Source organism: Poecilia reticulata, chromosome 12, assembly GCF_904066995.2.
Source record: "Poecilia reticulata chromosome 12, P_reticulata-male-v2, whole genome shotgun sequence".
Lineage (NCBI taxonomy): Eukaryota > Metazoa > Chordata > Actinopteri > Cyprinodontiformes > Poeciliidae > Poecilia > Poecilia reticulata.
Window position 1 is genome coordinate 675,190 of NC_088841.1, and position 21,068 is coordinate 696,257.

The window sequence follows — 21,068 nt, forward strand, 5'->3', positions numbered from 1 at the left end:
CAATCAAGACTGTATTTGCGAAATGTTATAATAAAATTGCTTTCAAATACAATTTTTGAACACAGCAACTTTAAGGGTGCGTTCACACTGCTGCCTGAAGTGACCCAATTACGATTTTTTTTTGACGTAATGCGACCTGTATTCAATCTTTTCATGGCAGTGTGAACAGCACAGGTCGGATTCTTTTTCAAATGTGACCCATATCCGATACGTATCCGATTCAAATGCGACCTAACGTCCAGGTATCATACATCCGAACTGAACGTCACCGATTCTCAACAAATCTTACTATTCTGTGTCCTGATACGTGCAAGCGGAAGGAAAAACAACAACCATGTTAATATGCTGCTCCGGCCGGGCAACAACTTCAAATATGTAAGCTAAGCTCCACTGTTAGCCTCCATGTTTACTTCCGCAAACACTGAGCACTTCTTCTTTTTATGGCAGTTGGCAGAACACTGAGAACGCTGACGCTATTGTGCCCTCTACTGCGCATGCGAGACACTTTCAGGTCGATTGCCCCATAGACATAATGGGCTCTTTGCACCTCGGTTTCTGTGTTTGGGGAAAAGCGGCTTAGTTGTTTCCGATCTATTGAAAATGGCATATTACACTAGGTGCTTGTGTAACCGGATCCTTTTCTGCGTTGTGCTGGTTTTTGAGTGAATGGACCGTGACAGTTTATCTTTCGAACGGATGATTCTCGGTTTATTTCTGACGACAATACAAAGACAAAACAACCGTGTTAAAGGCTGCCCGCTCCAAGTCCTCTCCCGCAGGACATGACCTCTCCCGCAGGACATGGAGGCGCGAAACACCTCCCACAACTTACAAAAATACTAAAGGACTCATAATACTTTCCTGAGGTGTTCCATTTTCAACACAAAAGTTTTCTGACAATTGTTGACCTATTCTTACTTGTATAAATCTATTATGCAAAAAATCTTTTATCCAATTAAACATTGAACCTCTAACTCCCATTTTCCTTAATTTAATTAAAAAAACCTTCTTTCCACATCATTCATATATATATATATATATATATATATATATATATATATATATATATTGGGGGGCCCACAACTCGGGACGTTGTGGGCCGGTGGGCGGAATACTTTGAAGACCTCCTCAATCCCACCAACATGCCTTCTGTTGAGGAAGCTGAGCCTGGGGACTCTGGGTTGGGCTCTCCAATCTCTGGGGACGAGGTCGCCGAGGTGGTCAAAAAGCTCCTCGGTGGCAGGGCTCCGGGGGTGGATGAGATCCGCCCGGAGTTCCTTAAGGCTCTGGATGTTGCAGGGTTGCGTTGGCTCACGCGACTCTGCAATATCGCATGGACATCGGGGGCAGTTCCCCTGGATTGGCAGACTGGGGTGGTGGACCGGAGGGTGTGCTCCAATTACAGGGGGGTCACACTCTTAAGCCTCCCTGGTAAGGTCTATTCAGGGGTCCTGGAGAGGAGGGTCCGTCGGATAGTCGAACCTCGGATTCAGGAAGAGCAGTGTGGTTTTCGTCCTGGTCGTGGAACACTGGACCAGCTCTACACCCTCAGCAGGGTCCTGGAGGGTGCATGGGAGTTTGCCCAACCAGTCTACATGTGTTTTGTGGACTTGGAGAAGGCGTTCGACCGTGTCCCTCGGGAGGCCTTGTGGGGGGTACTCCGGGAGTATGGGGTACCGGGCCCTTTGATACGGGCTGTCGGGTCCCTGTATGACTGGTGTCAGAGTCTGGTCCGCATTGCCGGCAGTAAGTCGGGCTCGTTTCCGGTGAGAGTTGGACTCCGCCAAGTCTGCCCTTTGTCACCGATTCTGTTAATTACTTTTATAGACAGAATTTCTAGGCACACCGAGGTGTTGAGGGGATCCGTTTTGGTGGCCTTAGGATCGCATCTCTGCTTTTTGCGGATGATGTGGTCCTGTTGGCTTCATCGGAACGTGACCTGCAGCTCTCACTGGAGCGGTTAGCGGCCGAGTGTGAAGCGGCCGGGATGAGGCTCAGTGCCTCCAAATCCGAGGCCATGGTCTTGAGCCGGAAAAGGGTAGAGTGCCTTCTCCGGGTCAGGGGGGTCGTCCTGCCTCAAGTGGAGGAGTTTAAGTATCTGGGGATCTTGTTCACAAACGAGGGAAGAAGGGAGCGGGAGGTCGACAGGCGGATTGGGGCAGCGTCTGCCGTGAAGCGGGCGCTGTACCGGTCCGTCGTGGTGAAAAGAGAGAGCTGAGTCAAAAAGCGAAGCTCTCGATTTACCGGTCGATCTACGTTCCCACCCTCATCTATGGTCATGAGCTTTGGGTCATGACCGAAGAACGAGATCACGGATACAAGCGGCCAAAATGGGTTTTCCTCCGCAGGGTGGCTGGGCTCTCCCTTAGAGATAGGGTGAGAAGCTCGGTCATTCGGGAGGGACTCAGAGTAGAGCCGCTGCTCCTCCACGTCGAGAGGAGCCAGTTGAGGTGGCTCGGGCATCTGGTCAGAATGCCTCCTGGACGCCTCCCTGGTGAGGTGTTCCGGGAATGTCCCACCGGGAGGAGGCCTCGGGAAGACCCAGGACACACTGGAGGGACTATGTCTCTCGGCTGGCCTGGGAACGCCTTGGGATTCCTCCGGAGGAGCTGGAAGAAGTGGCTGGGGAGAGGGAAGTCTGGGCCTCCCTTCTGAAGCTGCTGCCCCCGCGACCCGACCCCGGATAAGCGGAAGAAAATGGATGGATGGATGGATCAGCACTTGTACTAGACATTACTTGTTGATTTTTCTGAACCGTTCTTTTCTCTTGAACACTTTTTGCTGCCTCTGCCACATAAGTGATGTTTTTAATTGTTCTCAGCTGTTGAATTTCTGCTGCCTTTTTCCTTACCTCACAACCTCCATACGCTACATTATGCTGTCCATCACAGTTACAACATTTCATTTGTACATCCACTCCACATTCATCATATCGATGATCTCCTACACATTTGGCACATGTTTGATTCCCTTTACACACTGCTGCAATATCACCATACCTTTGGCATTTAAAACAGTGCAAAGGGGGAGGGATATATGGTCTCAGAAAAACTAATGAATCCAATTTTAGCCTTATCAGGAAGAACTTCTCCTTGAAACTCCAGAAGTACTGATAAACTGTCTATTTTTCCTCCATTCACATGCTTTAACAATCTTTTGAGTCTCCGTATTTCTCCCCGCTATATATTCCCTTTTAGTCTTGATTTCAATATAACTAATTGGAAGTGCTTTTTATCCCAAAAAGCTATAATTTTAATATTATCTTTTTTGTGTCATGTATTTGTCAATCAAGACTGTATTTGCGAAATGTTATAATAAATTGCTTTCAAATACAATTTTTGAACACAGCAACTTTAAGGGTGCGTTCACACTGCTGCCTGAAGTGACCCAATTACGATTTTTTTTGACGTAATGCGACCTGTATTCAATCTTTCATGGCAGTGTGAACAGCACAGGTCGGATTCTTTTCAAATGTGACCCATATCCGATACGTATCCGTTTCTTATGCGACCTTACGTCCTGCTATGATACAACCGAACTGAACGTCACCGATTCTCAACAAATCTTACTATTCTGTGTCCTGATACGTGCAAGCGGAAGGAAAACAACAACCATGTTAATATGCTGCTCCGGCCGGGCAACAACTTCAAATATGTAAGCTAAGCTCCACTGTTAGCCTCCATGTTTACTTCCGCAAACACTGAGCACTTCTTCTTTTTATGGCAGTTGGCAGAACACTGAGAACGCTGACGCTATTGTGCCCTCTACTGCGCATGCGAGACACTTTCAGGTCGATTGCCCCATAGACATAATGGGCTCTTTGCACCTCGGTTTCTGTGTTTGGGGAAAAGCGGCTTAGTTGTTTCCGATCTATTGAAAATGGCATATTACACTAGGTGCTTGTGTAACCGGATCCTTTTCTGCGTTGTGCTGGTTTTTGAGTGAATGGACCGTGACAGTTTATCTTTCGAACGGATGATTCTCGGTTTATTTCTGACGACAATACAAAGACAAAACAACCGTGTTAAAGGCTGCCCGCTCCAAGTCCTCTCCCGCAGGACATGACCTCTCCCGCAGGACATGGAGGCGCGAAACACCTCCCACAACTTACAAAAATACTAAATAAACATTTTTGTACAACATACCTGACGAGAATACAAAGACAAAACAACCGTGTTAAAGGCTGCCCGCTCCAAGTCCTACACAAAACAAAAGTATATAACAAAAATTTACTTAATAGATCTATAAATAAACTGAATGTATTTAGATGGGAAAATAAAGTGCACACACCTCTCCCGCAGGACAACATGACAAAAGGGGAGAGGCTAATGAGCGCAAACAATTTAAAGACAATACCACAGAAGAAGAAATAAAAAGGAGGGGCTTCCGATCTTAAAGTAACACAATTAAAACAATGACAGAGGTGTTTCAGTAAGATAAGAAACAAGACAACTAATTAGAGGTGTGCCGACCGATCGGTCACCGATCATAATCGGGCCGATTTTCGTGAAAAAGTGCATGATCAGTGATCATTGGCTCTTGTTGCCGATACCGATCACCTGCATCTCATTTCGCAGCCTGCCTGTGCAGCTGGTCTCCTCTTTCCTTCACACTGTGCAAACGCGCAGCAACAAATCCTAAGCGATGTTGAACTATAATGCACTGAGTGAATGGAGACGTTTGCGTGTTGCGGCGGAAAATTGAAGCACGTCAAAATGCATCAACACAACGAAGCTAATACGACATAAAAACAATGCCATACTTGACGGAGTTTGGCTACATCGAGGCTCATTGCAGTAAAAGAGACATATGGAGGATCAGATAGCAGGTAAAGCAGCGCACAGCTACAAACACTCACCCGGATTATTAGCATGACAGTCAGAAAGCTAAACAAATAACCCGCAAAATTATTTAAGTCTTCGAGGTGCGATGTGGTTCTGCTCTCGCTGTTGAACCGCTGCTACTCGCTACAGGTAGTAATATTTCACAGACGGAGCGCCGCTTCTGCTCCACCTGGTAGTGACTCTCACACCGAACCTCTGCTTAAAGCTGCAGCATCTAACTTAAAAAAATACATTTTAAATACGTATTAAAACTTTCGCTGTCCTAACATGAGACAGATAATCTCTAAAAAAAAATCGATCTCCTCCCTGTTCTGCATAATTACAGAAACAGCCACTCAGAACTAGCAGTAATCAGCTAGCCGCCATGCTATCAGGACGTTTTCATTCAGTAACTCAGGATTGTTTATTGTAATGGAGCCTGTATTTGCCTTTGAATGTTAAGTTTTATACTTGAATTTTTTTGGCAATGTTGAGAGGTTTTATTTTGGCTCTTTGCATTATTTAGCCTCTTCAGAGCCTTCATATGTTATCAGTCTGTTAAAGATAGTATTACAGATAGCAGTACAATTTGCAGAATGCCTGTTTAGTTTAGTTTTCTTCTTGGAAAAAGTTATTAAAAACAAGTTTTTGTCTAAATTAAGGTGAATTCATGATTCCTTTTTCCACATAATGTAACCAGTAGTGTTTACGATAAAAAAAATTATAATTATTATTATTATGTGATCGGTATCGGTGATCGGTATAGGTGATCGGCCCTCATGGGTGATCGGTATCAGTATCAGCAGGAAAAAACCTGATCGGCACATCTCTACAAATAATCAAAAAAAGACATTTTGTGTAATTATAACAAAAGAGAATTACAACCAGGTTACACTTGCAGGGCTTGATCAAGCTATGTACATCGATCCGAAGCCCTGACAAGTAAGCTGGAGAACGGTTTTAAGATGTACGCCTCGTTATACATTCACTGACACAAGGTGTTTTACTTTTTTAAACTTAGTGGCTAACATAAACTTTAGCTTATGCCACTAGGCAATATTCTCTGATATTGTTGAGCCAAATGTGCTATTTAAGTATCTAAACATACTAACGGACAATGTTTTTATCTTATTTTCAAGTATATTGTGTGTTTTTTGTCGTTAGTGTCAGAGACTAACGGGGAGGTTACGGTTCGGGCTTTTAGTTTCCGACGCATGACGGAGCACAACAAGCCTCATAGCTTAACAGTAGCACAGCTCTGGTGTCAGAGTTCTGGTTCAGCTGACTGTTCAGGTTCAAAGTTGTTGCTTTTAGAAAAATAAGACCGTGTTGCTTAGTGTCTCCGAGTTATTTCGTTTTATTACCTTTGCATGTTTCTTGTGAAGAGCTCAAATAGGACGGTGTTTACAGGCGGATCAGTTGCTCTGCTGTCTGGCTCTGGTCTGCTCTCTCGTTCCCATAAACTCGCTCTTTCAGGCTGAATACAGAAATGATTCCATGGAAATAACTTAGGGAGGCTCCTTTATTTACCATCGGTATCCCCGGTAATTTTAGGCTGAAGAAGCTAATCCGGAGTGAAGTGAAGGCTGCAAACTTTGTGTTGTGTGGCATTAGCTTTAGCTGGTAGTGACAAATATTTAGAAGCCACCATCTTCTTAATTCAGGATCGCTTGGAAATGAATGAAAACTTAAAAGCCCATTATATTTGGAAGACAACAATGTTCATCGTGTTGCTCTTTTGCGTCTGAGATACGACTTTGTCTTTTCTAGCTGTCATGGTAACTCAACTCAAAGCGGAAACAAATTAGCCGCATTAGCTCCTGGAGATGTGACGTCAACGCCGTAGGTGCAAAGAGTCCATATAAACAGAGATGCCTCATGGACCGCTCTCGTCTATTGCCGCTGATGAGATTTAGGGCGGCCATCTTGGAGCGGTCCACCACTCAACTCAGCGTTATGTGTTTAGCAGGCACAATGACGTATCAGCGCATTTAATTGATCATAACACGCTTTTTTGTTACTGGAAACCATATTCAAACATCTATCAAAGCTACATTTATAAACAATAACACTATACAAACACAAATAGTGATTAATAATCACACAAATAAATAATGATTAATACTGAATATATATATATATATATATATATATATATATATATATATATATATATATATATATATATATATATAAATTCCCTTCTCACCCTCCGCGGGTGGTCTGTTTCATCCTCTGAGCTCGGGTCCTCTACCAGAGGCCTGGGAGCTTGAGGGTTCTGCGCAGTATATATATATATATATATATATATATATATATATATATATATATATATATATATATATATATATATATATATATATATCCGCGTTTCCCCATCAGATACGGTTCCCCCTGCGTCTTCTTGCCGCTCCGCCCGCCCACGCGGCAAAATACGGGCCTGATTTTAAGTCAGGCTTTGAAACGGGCCGTCGCAGATGAGATTGCAGCCCGGGCAGAACTTCGTGGAGCTGGTTTGTTCACTAAGGGTGCCGCTTTTAAGAAACTGTCTCCAGGCAGAGCGGATCAGACACATGTGGGCTCAATGCTTGGTTTTTTGGCAAGGAACAGTGCATCTCCATAAACAGACCTCAGATGTAGGCATTCTTTTCCCACTCGCAGCTCCTTTGTTTATTCCAAAATTTTCTTGGGACTTTACAAACAGTCCCAGTTTGACAGGGTTATTGAAATCTGGATAAAACATACGGGATTACATCGGGCTAATCATTCAGAGCAGAGGGAACAATTTCGCCAGACCATTCTAGCTGGTGTCCCTTCTGTAGCTGAAAAGATGACCCAAAATCGGGAGCTGATAGGTTGTGATCATGCTGAGTGGGAGAAACATTTGTTACATCATTTGCATGTGTTTCAGGATGTGGAGAGGACTGAGGTTGATGAGCTGGAGCGGTTAAAGAAACAATTGCTTAAGCTTCAGATAAAGGAGGCTAGATACAAAGTGAAGGAACATGAAAAACAAATGCAGGTGGGAGTTGATACATTACCAGAAAATTTTCCACCTGTTTTGGGTCGGGCTCCTGCTCCAGCAACACATTCTGGCCCCCGCATGTCTGCAGCTGCATCTTGGCAGAATTTAGCTCCAGGCTGGCGTGGCAAAAGGAGAAACGCACTCGGTTTTTCAGGTGTGAGGGGTAAGGGTCGACAAGGTGTGAACCGCAGGGACATGTGTTTTTATTGTGGCAAACAGGGCCACTGGGTTGAACATTGCCCGGTCAGGCTCACATACAACTCCCACGAGAAGCCCCAGATCCTGCGTCGGTCCCGTGATGTGATCCACAGTACAGGCTGGACGATATTGACACACACGCGGGACCTTTTGATCAGGGATCCCTGCCAGATCTCCTGATCGACTTGAACAATGATCGACATTTGTTGCCATTTAGTAGTGGTTGCAGGAGTGGCACACTCCATAATGAACACTGACCTTTCTGACTGAATGAAATCAGTGGTTCTTTTCTCTGCAGTACACTGGAGAGAAGCTTGTGCAAAAATGTGGCGACAGGCCACATTTTTGCACACGCTTGTGCATGATTTTACACATGGACATTTTCTGCTGCAGTTATCAGTGGAGCACTTGGCTGACAGCTGGACACAAATGAATACACCAAGCTTTTGTCCTGCTTCTCGCTTTGGAAACCCTAGATCCGAACACTTGTATTCTCTGGGCTGATTTTTGACCTTTTCCCATGCCACCCTGTTTTAATGATTTAATTGGACAGAATGGTTCCAGGAGTAGTTTGATGTAACTTTAGTAGGTAGTGCCTGGAACATGATTTTTGCATGTTTGTGACTAAACAACTGTTGCTGGTGCATGAGTTTGACTCAAAAGCATGCTAGAAGTGGCAGTGCCATATGATCTTTTGGCTCTGCACTCTGGCTCATAGCCTTTGATATTGGGATGTGTAATTACATGCTCCCTGTAGATTCTAGACTGACGGTGTATTCCTGCTCCTCGCTTTTTCTTCTCCCTTTCCATGAAACACATGAAATACAGTGTTCTGGGCCACACGTCTCACTATCTTGGGGCACAATGACATCACACCTGTCGCTTTTGATTTTTAACTGGGTCCTAACATTTGGTCGTTTACATAAGTCTACTGCAGTGGAGGGGACAACAGCAGCTAGTGCAGTGTTACTTATTAGAGGTCTGGCCTTTATTCAGTAAAGAAAGAAATAACATTTTGTTAAATGCACTTACACTGTCTTCTTGGATTAAGGCCACACATACTTGTTATCACGTTCAGTTAGTGAGTGTTATACACTGTGTACATCTGAGCTGCCAGTCTCCAGGAACATAGTTTCTTTTAGTTTTGATATTTTTTTATTTTTATTGTTTCAAATCATTTAGATGTCTGCAAGTCACAGAGCTGTGAGTTTGAATCACCCCGGGATATGACTGTGATGGACATATTGCACTTTCTTTGTATGACTAGGAATGGTAGGAATTATGCTCCTCCATTATCCTGATAACGATTGGCTCTACCTCGTTGCAATTTGCAATTTAGTTTGGATGTTTCTGTGACTGAACTGACAGTGCATGCAGTTCTGCCTCAGAAACAGGGGAGAGCACATCTGAGTGCTACAAGTGAAAGATTTGAGAAGTTTGTACACAGACGGTTCCTGTTGTAAATATGAAATAAAAGCAGCATATGCAGTACTACAAGATTTAGGTAGTGAGTTTCAGGAACAGAACCAATCCATAAATAAAAATATTTTTGTGTGGCACATTTCAGTAGCAGCGCATTTCAAAATGCTTTACATAATTGAAATAAAACAGCATGTGACATTGAGTAAACAGTGAGAAAGAGAGAGATTTTGAAAAAAAAAAGATTAAAACATTAAAACCCGCAGCCCTTTTAGGACTTCAGTTTAACGTAATTTAACTGGGACTTTAGTCAAAAACACAGAAGACAACAAATGCAGGGTTCTTAAAAAACGCATAAAATATGAAACTGAATGTTGGGATCCGGAAGTTTGTCAGTTTTCTTTTCCACTTGAGGGAGCCTGTGACCTTCCTCCTGAGGGCGTGGGCCGGCGCCTGCACACCTGTTCTCCATCTAACCATTTGGAGGCGTATAAGTGGAGGAGGATGCTGACACTTCTCTGCCAGGGTGTTAGCCAGTAATGGTACAGGCTTACCTTGAGCTACGTCTGCCTCGATCTGTTCGCTGATTCTGACCCTTCTTGTCTCTGCCTTCACAGCTGCCCTGGTCCTGAATTATCAGGTCAACAACCAGTCCTTGAGACGGAACCCTCACCGCCCAGGGACTTACCTGTCCGTCCTCCGCCGCCGCCTCTGACCTGTCCATCCTCTGCTGCCGCCGCTGACCTCAGCCTTCAACCTGAAACCCCTGACCAGCCTCTAGATTCTCTAGGTCCTCCCCCGGTCCAAAACTCTCCCCAAGCAGGTATAGTCACCAACCTCCACCCAAACAGCAAGATTTCCTGGATCTTGACTAACCATCTCTGTCCTCCCCTAGTTGCCTCGAGACCTGCCAGACGAACCTTGGATTAGATTTCACATTTGTTCGCATTCACTGTAAATAAATCTCATCATTGTATTTCCTGTCTTTGGAGTGTTTCTGCATGTGGGTTAGGAAACTCGACACCAACATGACACTGAAATGGAAATTGGTAGAAGCATTATTCCTCTCTTAATTTGTTATTGTGATTAAAACAGGGGACATGAGGAAAATGGGACAAGAGTGACAGCAGAAGGCGCTGCTACTGACAAACGCAGCTAAGAAGGCTGTTTGATACTAGTCATTCCTTTAAATGGTAAGTATTAGAACTGAAGCAGATGGAATAGAACCATCTGTACAAGATCTTTTGATATTAAAAGGGAGTGCCATCATTGGAGCTGTCTCGCAAGCAATAAGGAGTCAGTTAATGACCGACTTTGGCAAAGACTGAATGGTAAGGTGACTTTTTCTCCTGATATGAGACTCCAGATTTTTCAAGAAGCCTATGGACTTGGCATGAAAGAATTTCACAGGTGATAAAAACCTGGAGCACAGGTGGCATCTTTTCTGAAAGACAGGGTTAAAGGATAGATATGCTGACGCCGGTAGGTATTAATCTCTCTGGATGCAAAACTCAAGATACCTGGAGGCATGGCCAGCACAAAAGAGGACTGCAAAGCTTTCATATTCTGCTTGATCAATCATTACATTCCACGCTATGGATTTCCGACGAAGATCAGGTGAGAAAATAGTACTCCTTTTAGGAATCAAGATCTGCAGAATGTGGAACAGATGCTCGGATTGACCCATTTATTCGGTACAGTATATTATCCCTAATCACAAGGCAAGGTTGAGAGAGTAAACAAAACAAAATTGGCTATAAACTGTGCACAGTCTAAATTTAAATTGGGTAAAAGCATTGCTTACTGTTTGATGTTTGTTTGAATGTCCATTAACAAATCAACAGGGTTCTCTCCATATGAGCTCCACACGAGAAGGATGTTTCCAGCACCTGCACTCGGATTCCAGAATGGACAGGTGAACCTGCACATTTATTTCATAATAATGTTTGTTTAATGAGTCACAGGTTCTGGCAACAGAGTTTGCAAAATACCAGACGTCACAGGACCGTCCAGACTCAAGACCGGTCCCAGGAATCAACTGGGTGCGGCTAAAGGTCATCAAAAGACAGTGGTCTGAACCTCGCTTCACCAGACCATACCAACTCGTGGAGAGGACGTCTCACGCTGTCCGTCTGCAAGGGAAAGGAGACACCTGGTTCCATTGGAGTCAGTGCACAGCGGCTGAGGAGCCACAACGTGCACTCCGAGACATACAAGAGGATCTGCAGCTTCAATCTTCAGATGAGGAGCGTCTGCAGGCACTTCCCAGGACCAAGGAGGATCAGCAGTACCAGGCAGGAGTGTAGCAGGAATTCCTGCTACGACCACTTCAATTTCCTGGAATTCGAGGCTTAAAAGGCCTGGACAGGCACGATAATCCTGTTTCCGGTGTCCTTATATTGAGAAAAGGAGATTGAACCCTCTCCTTAAATTCACTGTTATATTGGCACAATAAATCCAATTTTCAGTGAGCAACGGACACTCAGGTGGGGACCTGAGGTTTAAACCCGATGAGGAAAACGGGTACACAAAGGATCAAGCTACAAAAGGATCACCGTCAACACATCTTCTCTCTTTTACGTCTTTTCGTCTTTTTTTGCGAACACTTAATGAACTTTCGTTTCTTTTTTGCGCGTATTTTTGGATCATTTCCTGACGAAGAACTCCTTTTGTTTTTGAGGAATATCAAAGAAGAAAAGACACGGACTCTAAGACTCTATTATTGAATTCTGTAAAAAAAACATTTGTAATTGATTTTTATGTGTTCTAATTTCTTTTTCACAGCTTTGCTTTTGGTGTTGCTTTTTATACTGTTGAATTGTAATTTTTATGATCATTATTGATTTTGTAATTTGTGGCCATCTTCAGCAAGTTTTATGCACTTCAGTTATTTTTCCATTTTATTATCTCTGGGTGATGGTTTGTAATGTGTTTTGCTTGTTCTGAAATAATTGAGTTATAGGATTTTCATATTTTAAAAGGTTAATAGGTATTTTTACATTTAAATTGAGATTGTTACAAATTTTTTGCGATACTTCAGGTGAGTATTAAATTACTGGCCAGAACAAATCTATCATCTACAGGTAAAGATAAGGAGTTTAATTTGAGATGCATAAAACTGCTAAGGGTAGCGGTGGCCCACCTGCTCCGCCTCCCTATCAGATGCTTTCTGTGGTGCTGCAGATGAGGGGGATGTGGAGCTGAGAGGTTTGTTTAAAAAAGGGGGACTGTTGTATAAGAAGGCCAATGTTTTAGTTATTTTAGTCTACTGAATTTTTTTTTTTTGTTTGTTCCTCTAACTAAAACTATTGCTGGGTGAATATTGAAATAGAGATCTGCAGGAGAGCTTCTGCTCAGACCCCTGGGGTCTTATCACAAAATACAGGAGGTCATAAATTAACATATTCATGAAGGCAGAGGACAGTATCACTTGAATTACTGTGAGAAAGGGAACTTTGGTCGGTTCACGTAACCAGAATGAGAAGTCTTCCAAAACTAACATCTCACATGGTGCAAAAACTGAATATAACATAAAATGTTTCAAATCATTAACATTTAATTTGTAAGATACTTTTCTTAGTTATTAATACAATTTTCAGTCAAAACATGTTATCTTGTTTTAGAATTAATTTAGTCAATAATTAATGTATTTGAAATGGTATTATTTCTGACTATATTAGAATCAAATGAAAATGTTTTGTTTAGTATTAGAAAATACATAGGTTTTTTCTAAGTATTTTATGTTCTTATTAAGACATAAGAATGTCTTAATTCTTATTTGAATATTATATTAGGTTAGAAACAGGAACTGTACTCCATTATTTTCTGTTGATATTATCTATTGCTTTTGGTTTGAAATCAGGACTAAACTTTGGAGATGCTGAGTGCAGAAGAACAAATTGGGTTTCTGGAGATAACTTGATCTTGTGAATAAATCGCAGGGATTTTCTAACTTCCAAAAGGGCCAGAGATGCCTTCCAGTTGGTCAGGTAAAGATACGCCTTATTTGAATACATTAAAGAGGAAAACACACCGACAGGTATAAAAGTTTGCACACAAGGGAAATAATTTAGAAAAAGCTGATTTTAGTTTTACTTCTGCACCAGCTCTTTCTCCAAGGACGTCCTTGATATTTCTCTGTCTTCTTGTCTCGGGTAACAATGTTTATTCTGTGTTTCTCCAGTTTCCTGTTCTATCTTATACTTTCTTCTGATTGGATTAAATTATGTAAATCTGTGACGTGAACACGCATTGTTGTGATTCTGTCCCCATGCGAGAGAACCCGGGATCAGAGGAAAAAGCCGAGCTCTAGCCGAGTTTTTTGTAAATGTTAATTATATAAATAATTTTTCCTTAACTTTAGATGTTGGACAGCTCCAAAATGCTGATAAGCAGTATATCTGGCTGTTTGAAACTGGAATCAGGTCTAGTTCTTATGTTTCATTAGAGTTGAAGCCAAAATCGCTTTATCTCAGCAAAAGAAGCAAAAAATGGAATTCTTGGGTTTACGATGCTACACAGTTAAATTTCAGTTTAGTTAGATGTTGGACAGCTCCGCAATGCTGAGAGGCAGTATATCTGGAAATTTTAAACTGGAATCAGGTCTAATTCTTATGTTTCAATAGAGTTGAAGCCAAAATCGCCTTATCTCAGCGAAACAAGCAATAAATGGACTTCTTGGGTTCACAAAGTTCCACAGTTAAATTTCAGTTTAAATAGATGATGGACAGCTCCGACATGCTGAGAAGCAGTATAATCTGGCTGTTTTAAACTGGAATCAGGTCTAATTCTCATGGTTCAATGGAGTTGAAGCCAAAATCGCTTTATCTCAGCGAAAGAAGTAATAAATGGACTTCTTTGGTTTACGAAGCTCCACAGTTAAATTTCAGCTTAGTTAGATATTGGACACCTCCGACATGCTGAGAAGCAGTATATCTGGCTGTCTTAAACAGGAATCAGGTCTAATTCTTATGTTTCATTAGAGTTGAAGCCAAAATCATGTTATCTCAACGAAAGAAGTAATGAATTGACTTCTTGGGTTTAGGAATCTCCACAGTTAATTTTCAGTTTAGTTAGATGTTGGACAGCTCCGACATGCTGAGAAGCAGTATATCTGGCTGTTTTAAACTGGAATAACGTCTAATTCTTATGTTTCAGTAGAGTTGAAGCCAAATTCGCTTTATCTCAGCGAAAGAAGCAATAAATTGACTTCTTGGGTTTAGGAATCTCCACAGTTAATTTTCAGCTTAGTTAGATATTGGACACCTCCGACATGCTGAGAAGCTGTATATCTGGCTGTTTTAAACAGGAATCAGTTCTAATTCTTATGTTTCAGTAGAGTTCATGTCAAAATCGCTTTTTCTCAGTGAAAGAAGCAAAAAATGGACTTCTTGGGTTTACGAAGCTCCACACTTAATTTTCAGTTTAGTTAGATGTTGGACAGCTCAGACATGCTGAGAAGCAGTTAAGGAAGAATTTTTTATACAATTAAATTTAGCAAGAAATCTGGCTCTTATTCTTCCTTTTGATCCCGGGTTCTCTCGCGTGGCCACGTGTGGGGACAGAAACACAACAATGCGTGTTGACGTCACAGAATTACAGAATTTAATCCAATCATAAGAAAGTATAAGATAAAACAGGAACCTGGAGAAACACAGATACAAACATTGTAACCTGAGACAAGAAGACTGAGAAATATCAAGGACGTCCTTGGAGAAAGAACTGGTGCAGAAGTAAAATAAATCAGCTTTTTCTAAATTGTTTCCCTTGTGCACAAACTTTTATACCTGTAGCTGTGATTTCCTCTTAATGTATTCAAATAAGGCGTATCTCTACTTGACCAATTGGAAGGCATCTCTGGCCCTTTTTGAATTTAGAAAGTCCCTGCAATTTGTTCACAAGATCAATCACCTTTTGTTAAATAAGGTGGAAGCAGACTCTCCGAATTCATGGTGGTTTATGGCTTTCACAGATCACTGTGAAAAGCTAGAACTTACTACTGATTGTTTCCAGACAGACAAAGGACAGAACAGAGATCTTGACAAACATTCTGCTTTAACTACAGGTAAAATATAGATCAATTTTAAAACTATATTAAGCTATTTCAATCAAGTCATGATAAATTCTAAAACTAACTTATTTTAAATTTATTTTCTTAACACCATCCAGCCTCCTGCGGCTCTACAGCCATCTGGGCAAAGAGAAACAGATGAAGGAACCTCATAGGTAGCTGTGAAATTCTGGTTTCTCTTCTGCTCTGCCAGGAACAAACCTTTAACACTGTATTTTAATTCAATGAAAAGTTATCTCCAAAACCCCAATTTTGTTCTTCTGCACTCAGCATCTCCAAAGTTTAGTCCTGATATCAAACAAAAGCAATAGATAATATCAACAGAAAATAATGGAGTACAATTCCTGTTTCTAATTAGGAATTAGAAACAAGTAAGAATTAAGACATTCATTCACCATAAACCTGAGTATTTCTCTAATACTAAACAAAACATTTTCATTTGATTCTAATATAGTCAGAAATAATACCATTTCTAATACATTCATCATTGACTAAGTTGATTCTAAAACAAGATAATACAATTTTTAGTCAGAACATGTTAATAATAACTAAGAAAAATGTCTTACAAATTAAATGTTAGTGATTTTAAACATTTTATGTTATATTCAGTTTTTGCACCATGTCAGATATTAATTTTGGAAGACTTCTCATCCTGGTTACGTGAACCGACCAAAGATCCCTTTCTCACAGTGATTCAAGTGAAACTATTCTCCACCTTCCTATGTGGGTATGAGCAGAAATTCTCCCGCAGATCCCTATTCTACTTTGTACTTTAAATGCTTAACCCAGCAATATTATTTGGTTTCAAATCACTAACAGAAACCTGTTCTAAAAGGCTTAAACTGTGTTAAACACTAAAAATAGTCATGTTTCCTCAACACAGTATCTCTGGCTGTTTTAAACTGGAATCAAATCTAATTCTTATGTTTCAATAGAGTTGAAGCCAAAATCGCTCAATCTAAGCGAAATAATTAATAAATGGACTTCTTGGGTTTACGATTTTCGTTAGAGTTGAAGCCAAAATCGCTTTAAAGAAGTAATAAATGGACTTATTGTGTTTACGAAGCTCCACAGTTAATTTTCTGTTTAGTTAGATGTTGAACAGCTCAGAAATCCAGAGAAGCAGTATATCTGGCTGTTTTAAACTGGAATCAGGTCTAATTCTTATGTTTCAATAGAGTTGAAGCCAAAATAGCTTTATCTCAGAGGAAAAAGCAATAAATGGACTTCTTGGGTTTAATACGCTCCAAAGTTAATTTTCAGTTTACTTAGATTGTGGACAGCTCCGAAATGCTGAGAAGCAGTATATCTGACTGTTTTAAACAGGAATCAGGTCTAGTTCTTATGTTTCAATAGAGTTGAAGCCAAAATCGCTTTATCTCAGAGGAAAAAGCAATAAATGAACTTCTTGGGTTCAGAAAGCTCCACAGTTAAGTTTCAGTTGAGTTAGATGCTGGACAGCTCCGAAATGCTGAGAAGCAGTATATCTGGCTGTTTTAACGTGGAATCAGTTTTAATTCTTATGTTCCAATAGAGTTGAAGCCAAAATCTCTTTATCTCAGCGAAATAAGTAATAAATGGACTTCTTAGGTTTACGAAGCTCCACAGTAAATTTTCAGTTTAGTTAGATATTGGACAGCTCAGACATGCTGAGAAGCAGTATATCTGGCTGTTTTGACCTGGAATCAGGTCTAATTCTTATGTTCCAATAGAGTTGAAGCCAAAATCGCTTTATCTCAGCTAAAGAAGTAATAAATGGAGTTATTGGGTTTACGAAGCTCCACAGTCAATTTTCAGTTTAGTTAGATTTTGGACAGCTCCGAAATGCTGAGAAGCAGTATTTCTGGCTTTTTTAAACTGGAATCAGGTCTAATTCTTATGTTTCACTAGAGTTGAAGCCAAAATCGCTTTATCTCAGCTAAAGAAGTAATAAATGGACTTATTGGGTTTACAAATCTCCACAGTCGAATTTCAGTTTAGTTAGATTTTGGACAGCTCCGAAATGCTGAGAAGCAGTACATCTGGCTTTTTTAAACTGGAATCAGGTCTAATTCTTATGTTTTAATAGAGTTGAAGCCAAAATCGCTTTATCTCAGCGAAAGAAGTAATAAATGGACATATTGAGTTTACAAAGCTCCACAGTGAAGTTCCAATTTAGTTAGATGTTGAAAATCTTCAAAATGCTGAAAAGCAGTACATCTGGCTGTTTTAAACTGGAATCAGGTCAAATTCTTATGTTTTATTTAGAGTTGATGCCAAAATCGCTTTATCTCAACGAAAGAAGTATAAATGACTATTGGTTACAAGCTCCACATGAAGTCCAATTTAGTTAGATGTTGAAAATCTTCAAAATGCTGAAAAGCAGTACATCTGCTTGTTTTAAACTGGAATCCGGTGAAATTCTTATGTTTTAATTAGAGTTGATGCCAAAATCGCTGTATCTCAATGAAAGAATTAATAAATGGACATCTGAAGTTTGCGAAGCTCCACAGTTAAGTTCCATTTTAGTTAGATGTGAAAGCTTCAAAATGCTGAAAGCAGTACATCTGCTGTTTTAAATGGAATCAGGTCAATTCTTATGTTTAATAGAGTTGAAGCCAAAACCGCTTTATCTCAACGAAAGAAGTAATAAATGGACATCTTGAGTTTACGAAGCTCCACAGTTAAGTTCCATTTTAGTTAGATGCTGAAAAGCTTCAAAATGCTGAAAAGGCGTACATCTGGCTGTTTTAAATTGGAATCAGGTCTAATTCTTATGTTCCAATAGAGTTGAAGCCAAAATCGCTTTATCTCAGCTAAAGAAGTAATAAATGGGCTTATTGGGTTTACGAAGCTCCACAGTCATCTTTCAGTTTAGTTAGATGTTGAAAATCTTCAAAATGCTGAAAAGCAGTACATCTGGCTGTTTTAAACTGGAATCAGGTCTAATTCTTATGTTCCAATAGAGTTGGTGCCAAAAACTCTTTATCTCAACGAAAGAAGTAATAAATTGACTTATTGTGTTTATCAAGCTCCACAGTCAATTTTCAGTTTAGTTAGATGTTGAAGAGCTTCAAAATGCTGAAAAGCAGTACATCTGGCTGTTTTAAACTGGAATCAGGTCTAATTCTTATGTTTTAATAGAGTTGAAGCCAAAATCGCTTTATCTCAGCGAAAGAAGTAATAAATGGACATCATGAGTTTACGAAGCTCCACAGTCAATTCCAATTTAGTTAGATGTTGACCAGCTTCAAAATGCTGAAAAGCAGTACATCTGGCTGTTTTGAACTGGAATCAGGTCTAAATCTTATGTTGTAATAGAGTTGAAGCCAAAATCGCTTTATCTCAACGAAAGAAGTAATAAATGGACTTATTGTGTTTACGAAGCTCCACAGACAATTCCAATTTAGTCAGATGTTGACAAGCTTCAAAATGCTGAAAAGCAGTACATCTGGCTTTTTAAAAACTGGAATCAGGGCTAATTCTTATGTTCCAATAGAGTTGAAGCCAAAATCGCTTTATCTCAGCGAAAGAAGTATTAAATGGACTTATTGAGTTTACAAAGCTCCACGGTCAATTTTCAGTTTAGTTAGATGTTGAAAAGCTTCAAAATGCTTAAAAGCTGTACATCTGGCTGTTTTAAACAAGAATCAGGTCTAATTCTTATTTTCCAATAGAGTTGAAGCCAAAACCGCTTTATCTCAACGAAAGAAGTAATAAATGGACATCTTGAGTTTACGAAGCTCCACAGTCAATTCCAATTTAGTTAGATGTTGACCAGCTTCAAAATGCTGAAAAGCTGTACATCTGGCTGTTTTAAACTGGAATCCGGTCAAATTCTTATGTTTTAATAGAGTTGATGCCAAAATCGCTTTATCTCAGCTAAAGAAGTAATAAATGGACTTATTGTGTTTACGAAGCTCCACAGTCGAATTTCAGTTTAGTTAGATTTTGGACAGCTCCGAAATGCTGAGAAGCAGTACATCTGGCTTTTTTAAACTGGAATCAGGTCTAATTCTTATGTTTTAATAGAGTTGAAGCCAAAATCGCTTTATCTCAACGAAAGAAGTAATAAATGGACTCTTGAGTTTACGAAGCTCCACAGTGAAGTTCCAATTTAGTTAGATGTTGAAAGCTTCAAAATGCTGAAAAGCAGTACATCTGGCTTTTTAAACTGGAATCAGGTCTAATTCTTATGTTCCAATAGAGTTGAAGCCAAAACCGCTTTATCTCAACGAAAGAAGTAATAAATGGACATCTTGAGTTTACGAAGCTCCACAGTCAATTCCAATTTAGTTAGATGTTGACCAGCTTCAAAATGCTGAAAAGCAGTACATCTGGCTGTTTTAAACTGGAATCAGGTCTAATTCTTATGTTTCACTAGAGTTGAAGCCAAAATCGCTTTATCTCAGCTAAAGAAGTAATAAATGGACTTATTGGGTTTACAAATCTCCACAGTCGAATTTCAGTTTAGTTAGATTTTGGACAGCTCCGAAATGCTGAGAAGCAGTACATCTGGCTTTTTTAAACTGGAATCAGGTCTAATTCTTATGTTTTAATAGAGTTGAAGCCAAAATCGCTTTATCTCAACGAAAGAAGTAATAAATGGACTGATTGGGTTTACGAAGCTCCACAGACAATTCCAATTTAGTCAGATGTTGACAAGCTTCAAAATGCTGAAAAGCAGTACATCTGGCTTTTTAAAAACTGGAATCAGGTCTAAATCTTATGTTTCACTAGAGTTGAAGCCAAAATCGCTTTATCTCAACGAAAGAAGTAATAAATGGACATCTTGAGTTTACGAAGCTCCACAGTCAATTCCATTTAGTTAGATGTTGAAGCTCAAATGCTGAAAAGCAGTACATCTGGCGTTTTAAACTGGAATCAGGTCTAATTCTTATGTTTCATAGAGTTGAAGCCAAAATCTTTATCTCAGAAAGAAGTAATAATGACTTATTGGGTTTACAAATCTCCACAGTCGAATATCAGTTTAGTTAGATTTTGGACAGCTCCGAAATGCTGAGAAGCCGTACATCTGGCTTTTTAAACTGGAATCAGGTCTAATTCTTATGTTTTAATAGAGTTGAAGCCAAAATCGCTTTATCTCAACGAAAGAAGTAATAAATGGACATCTTGAGTTTACGAAGCTCCACAGTCAATTCCAATTTAGTTAGATGTTGAACAGCTTCAAAATGCTGAAAAGCAGTACATCTGGCTGTTTTAAACTGGAATCAGGTCTAATTCTTATGTTCCAATAGAGTTGATGCCAAAAACTCTTTATCTCAACGAAAGAAGTAATAAATTGACTTATTGTGTTTATCAAGCTCCACAGTCAATTTTCAGTTTAGTTAGATGTTGAAGAGCTTCAAAATGCTGAAAAGCAGTACATCTGGCTGTTTTAAACTGGAATCAGGTCTAATTCTTATGTTCCAATAGAGTTGAAGCCAAAATCGCTTTATCTCAGCTAAAGAAGTAATAAATGGACTTATTGGGTTTACGAAGCTCCACAGTCAATTTTCAGTTTAGTTAGATTTTGGACAGCTCCGAAATGCTG

General features: G+C 40.2%; 1 protein-coding gene across 3 annotated transcripts in view; it reads left to right on the top strand.

The window, feature by feature from the left end:
- The window catches only part of LOC103473513 (multiple epidermal growth factor-like domains protein 10), a 232,232-nt gene extending 218,522 nt beyond the window's left edge, over positions 1–13,710 (top strand). Inside the window, exons 12-13 of one of the 3 annotated variants that reach the window (XR_014090313.1) lie at positions 10,083–10,288; positions 10,361–13,710. Coding sequence is in view for 1 of the 3 variants with exons in the window: in XM_081613846.1 (XP_081469972.1) it covers positions 10,083–10,180 (98 nt within the window). In the remaining 2 variants the exon portion in view is untranslated. Of the gene's footprint in view, positions 1–10,082 lie in introns of all 3 variants that reach the window. The other 2 variants (XR_014090314.1, XM_081613846.1) reach the window with 2 other exon arrangements.
- The last annotated feature ends 7,358 nt before the right edge of the window (positions 13,711–21,068 follow it).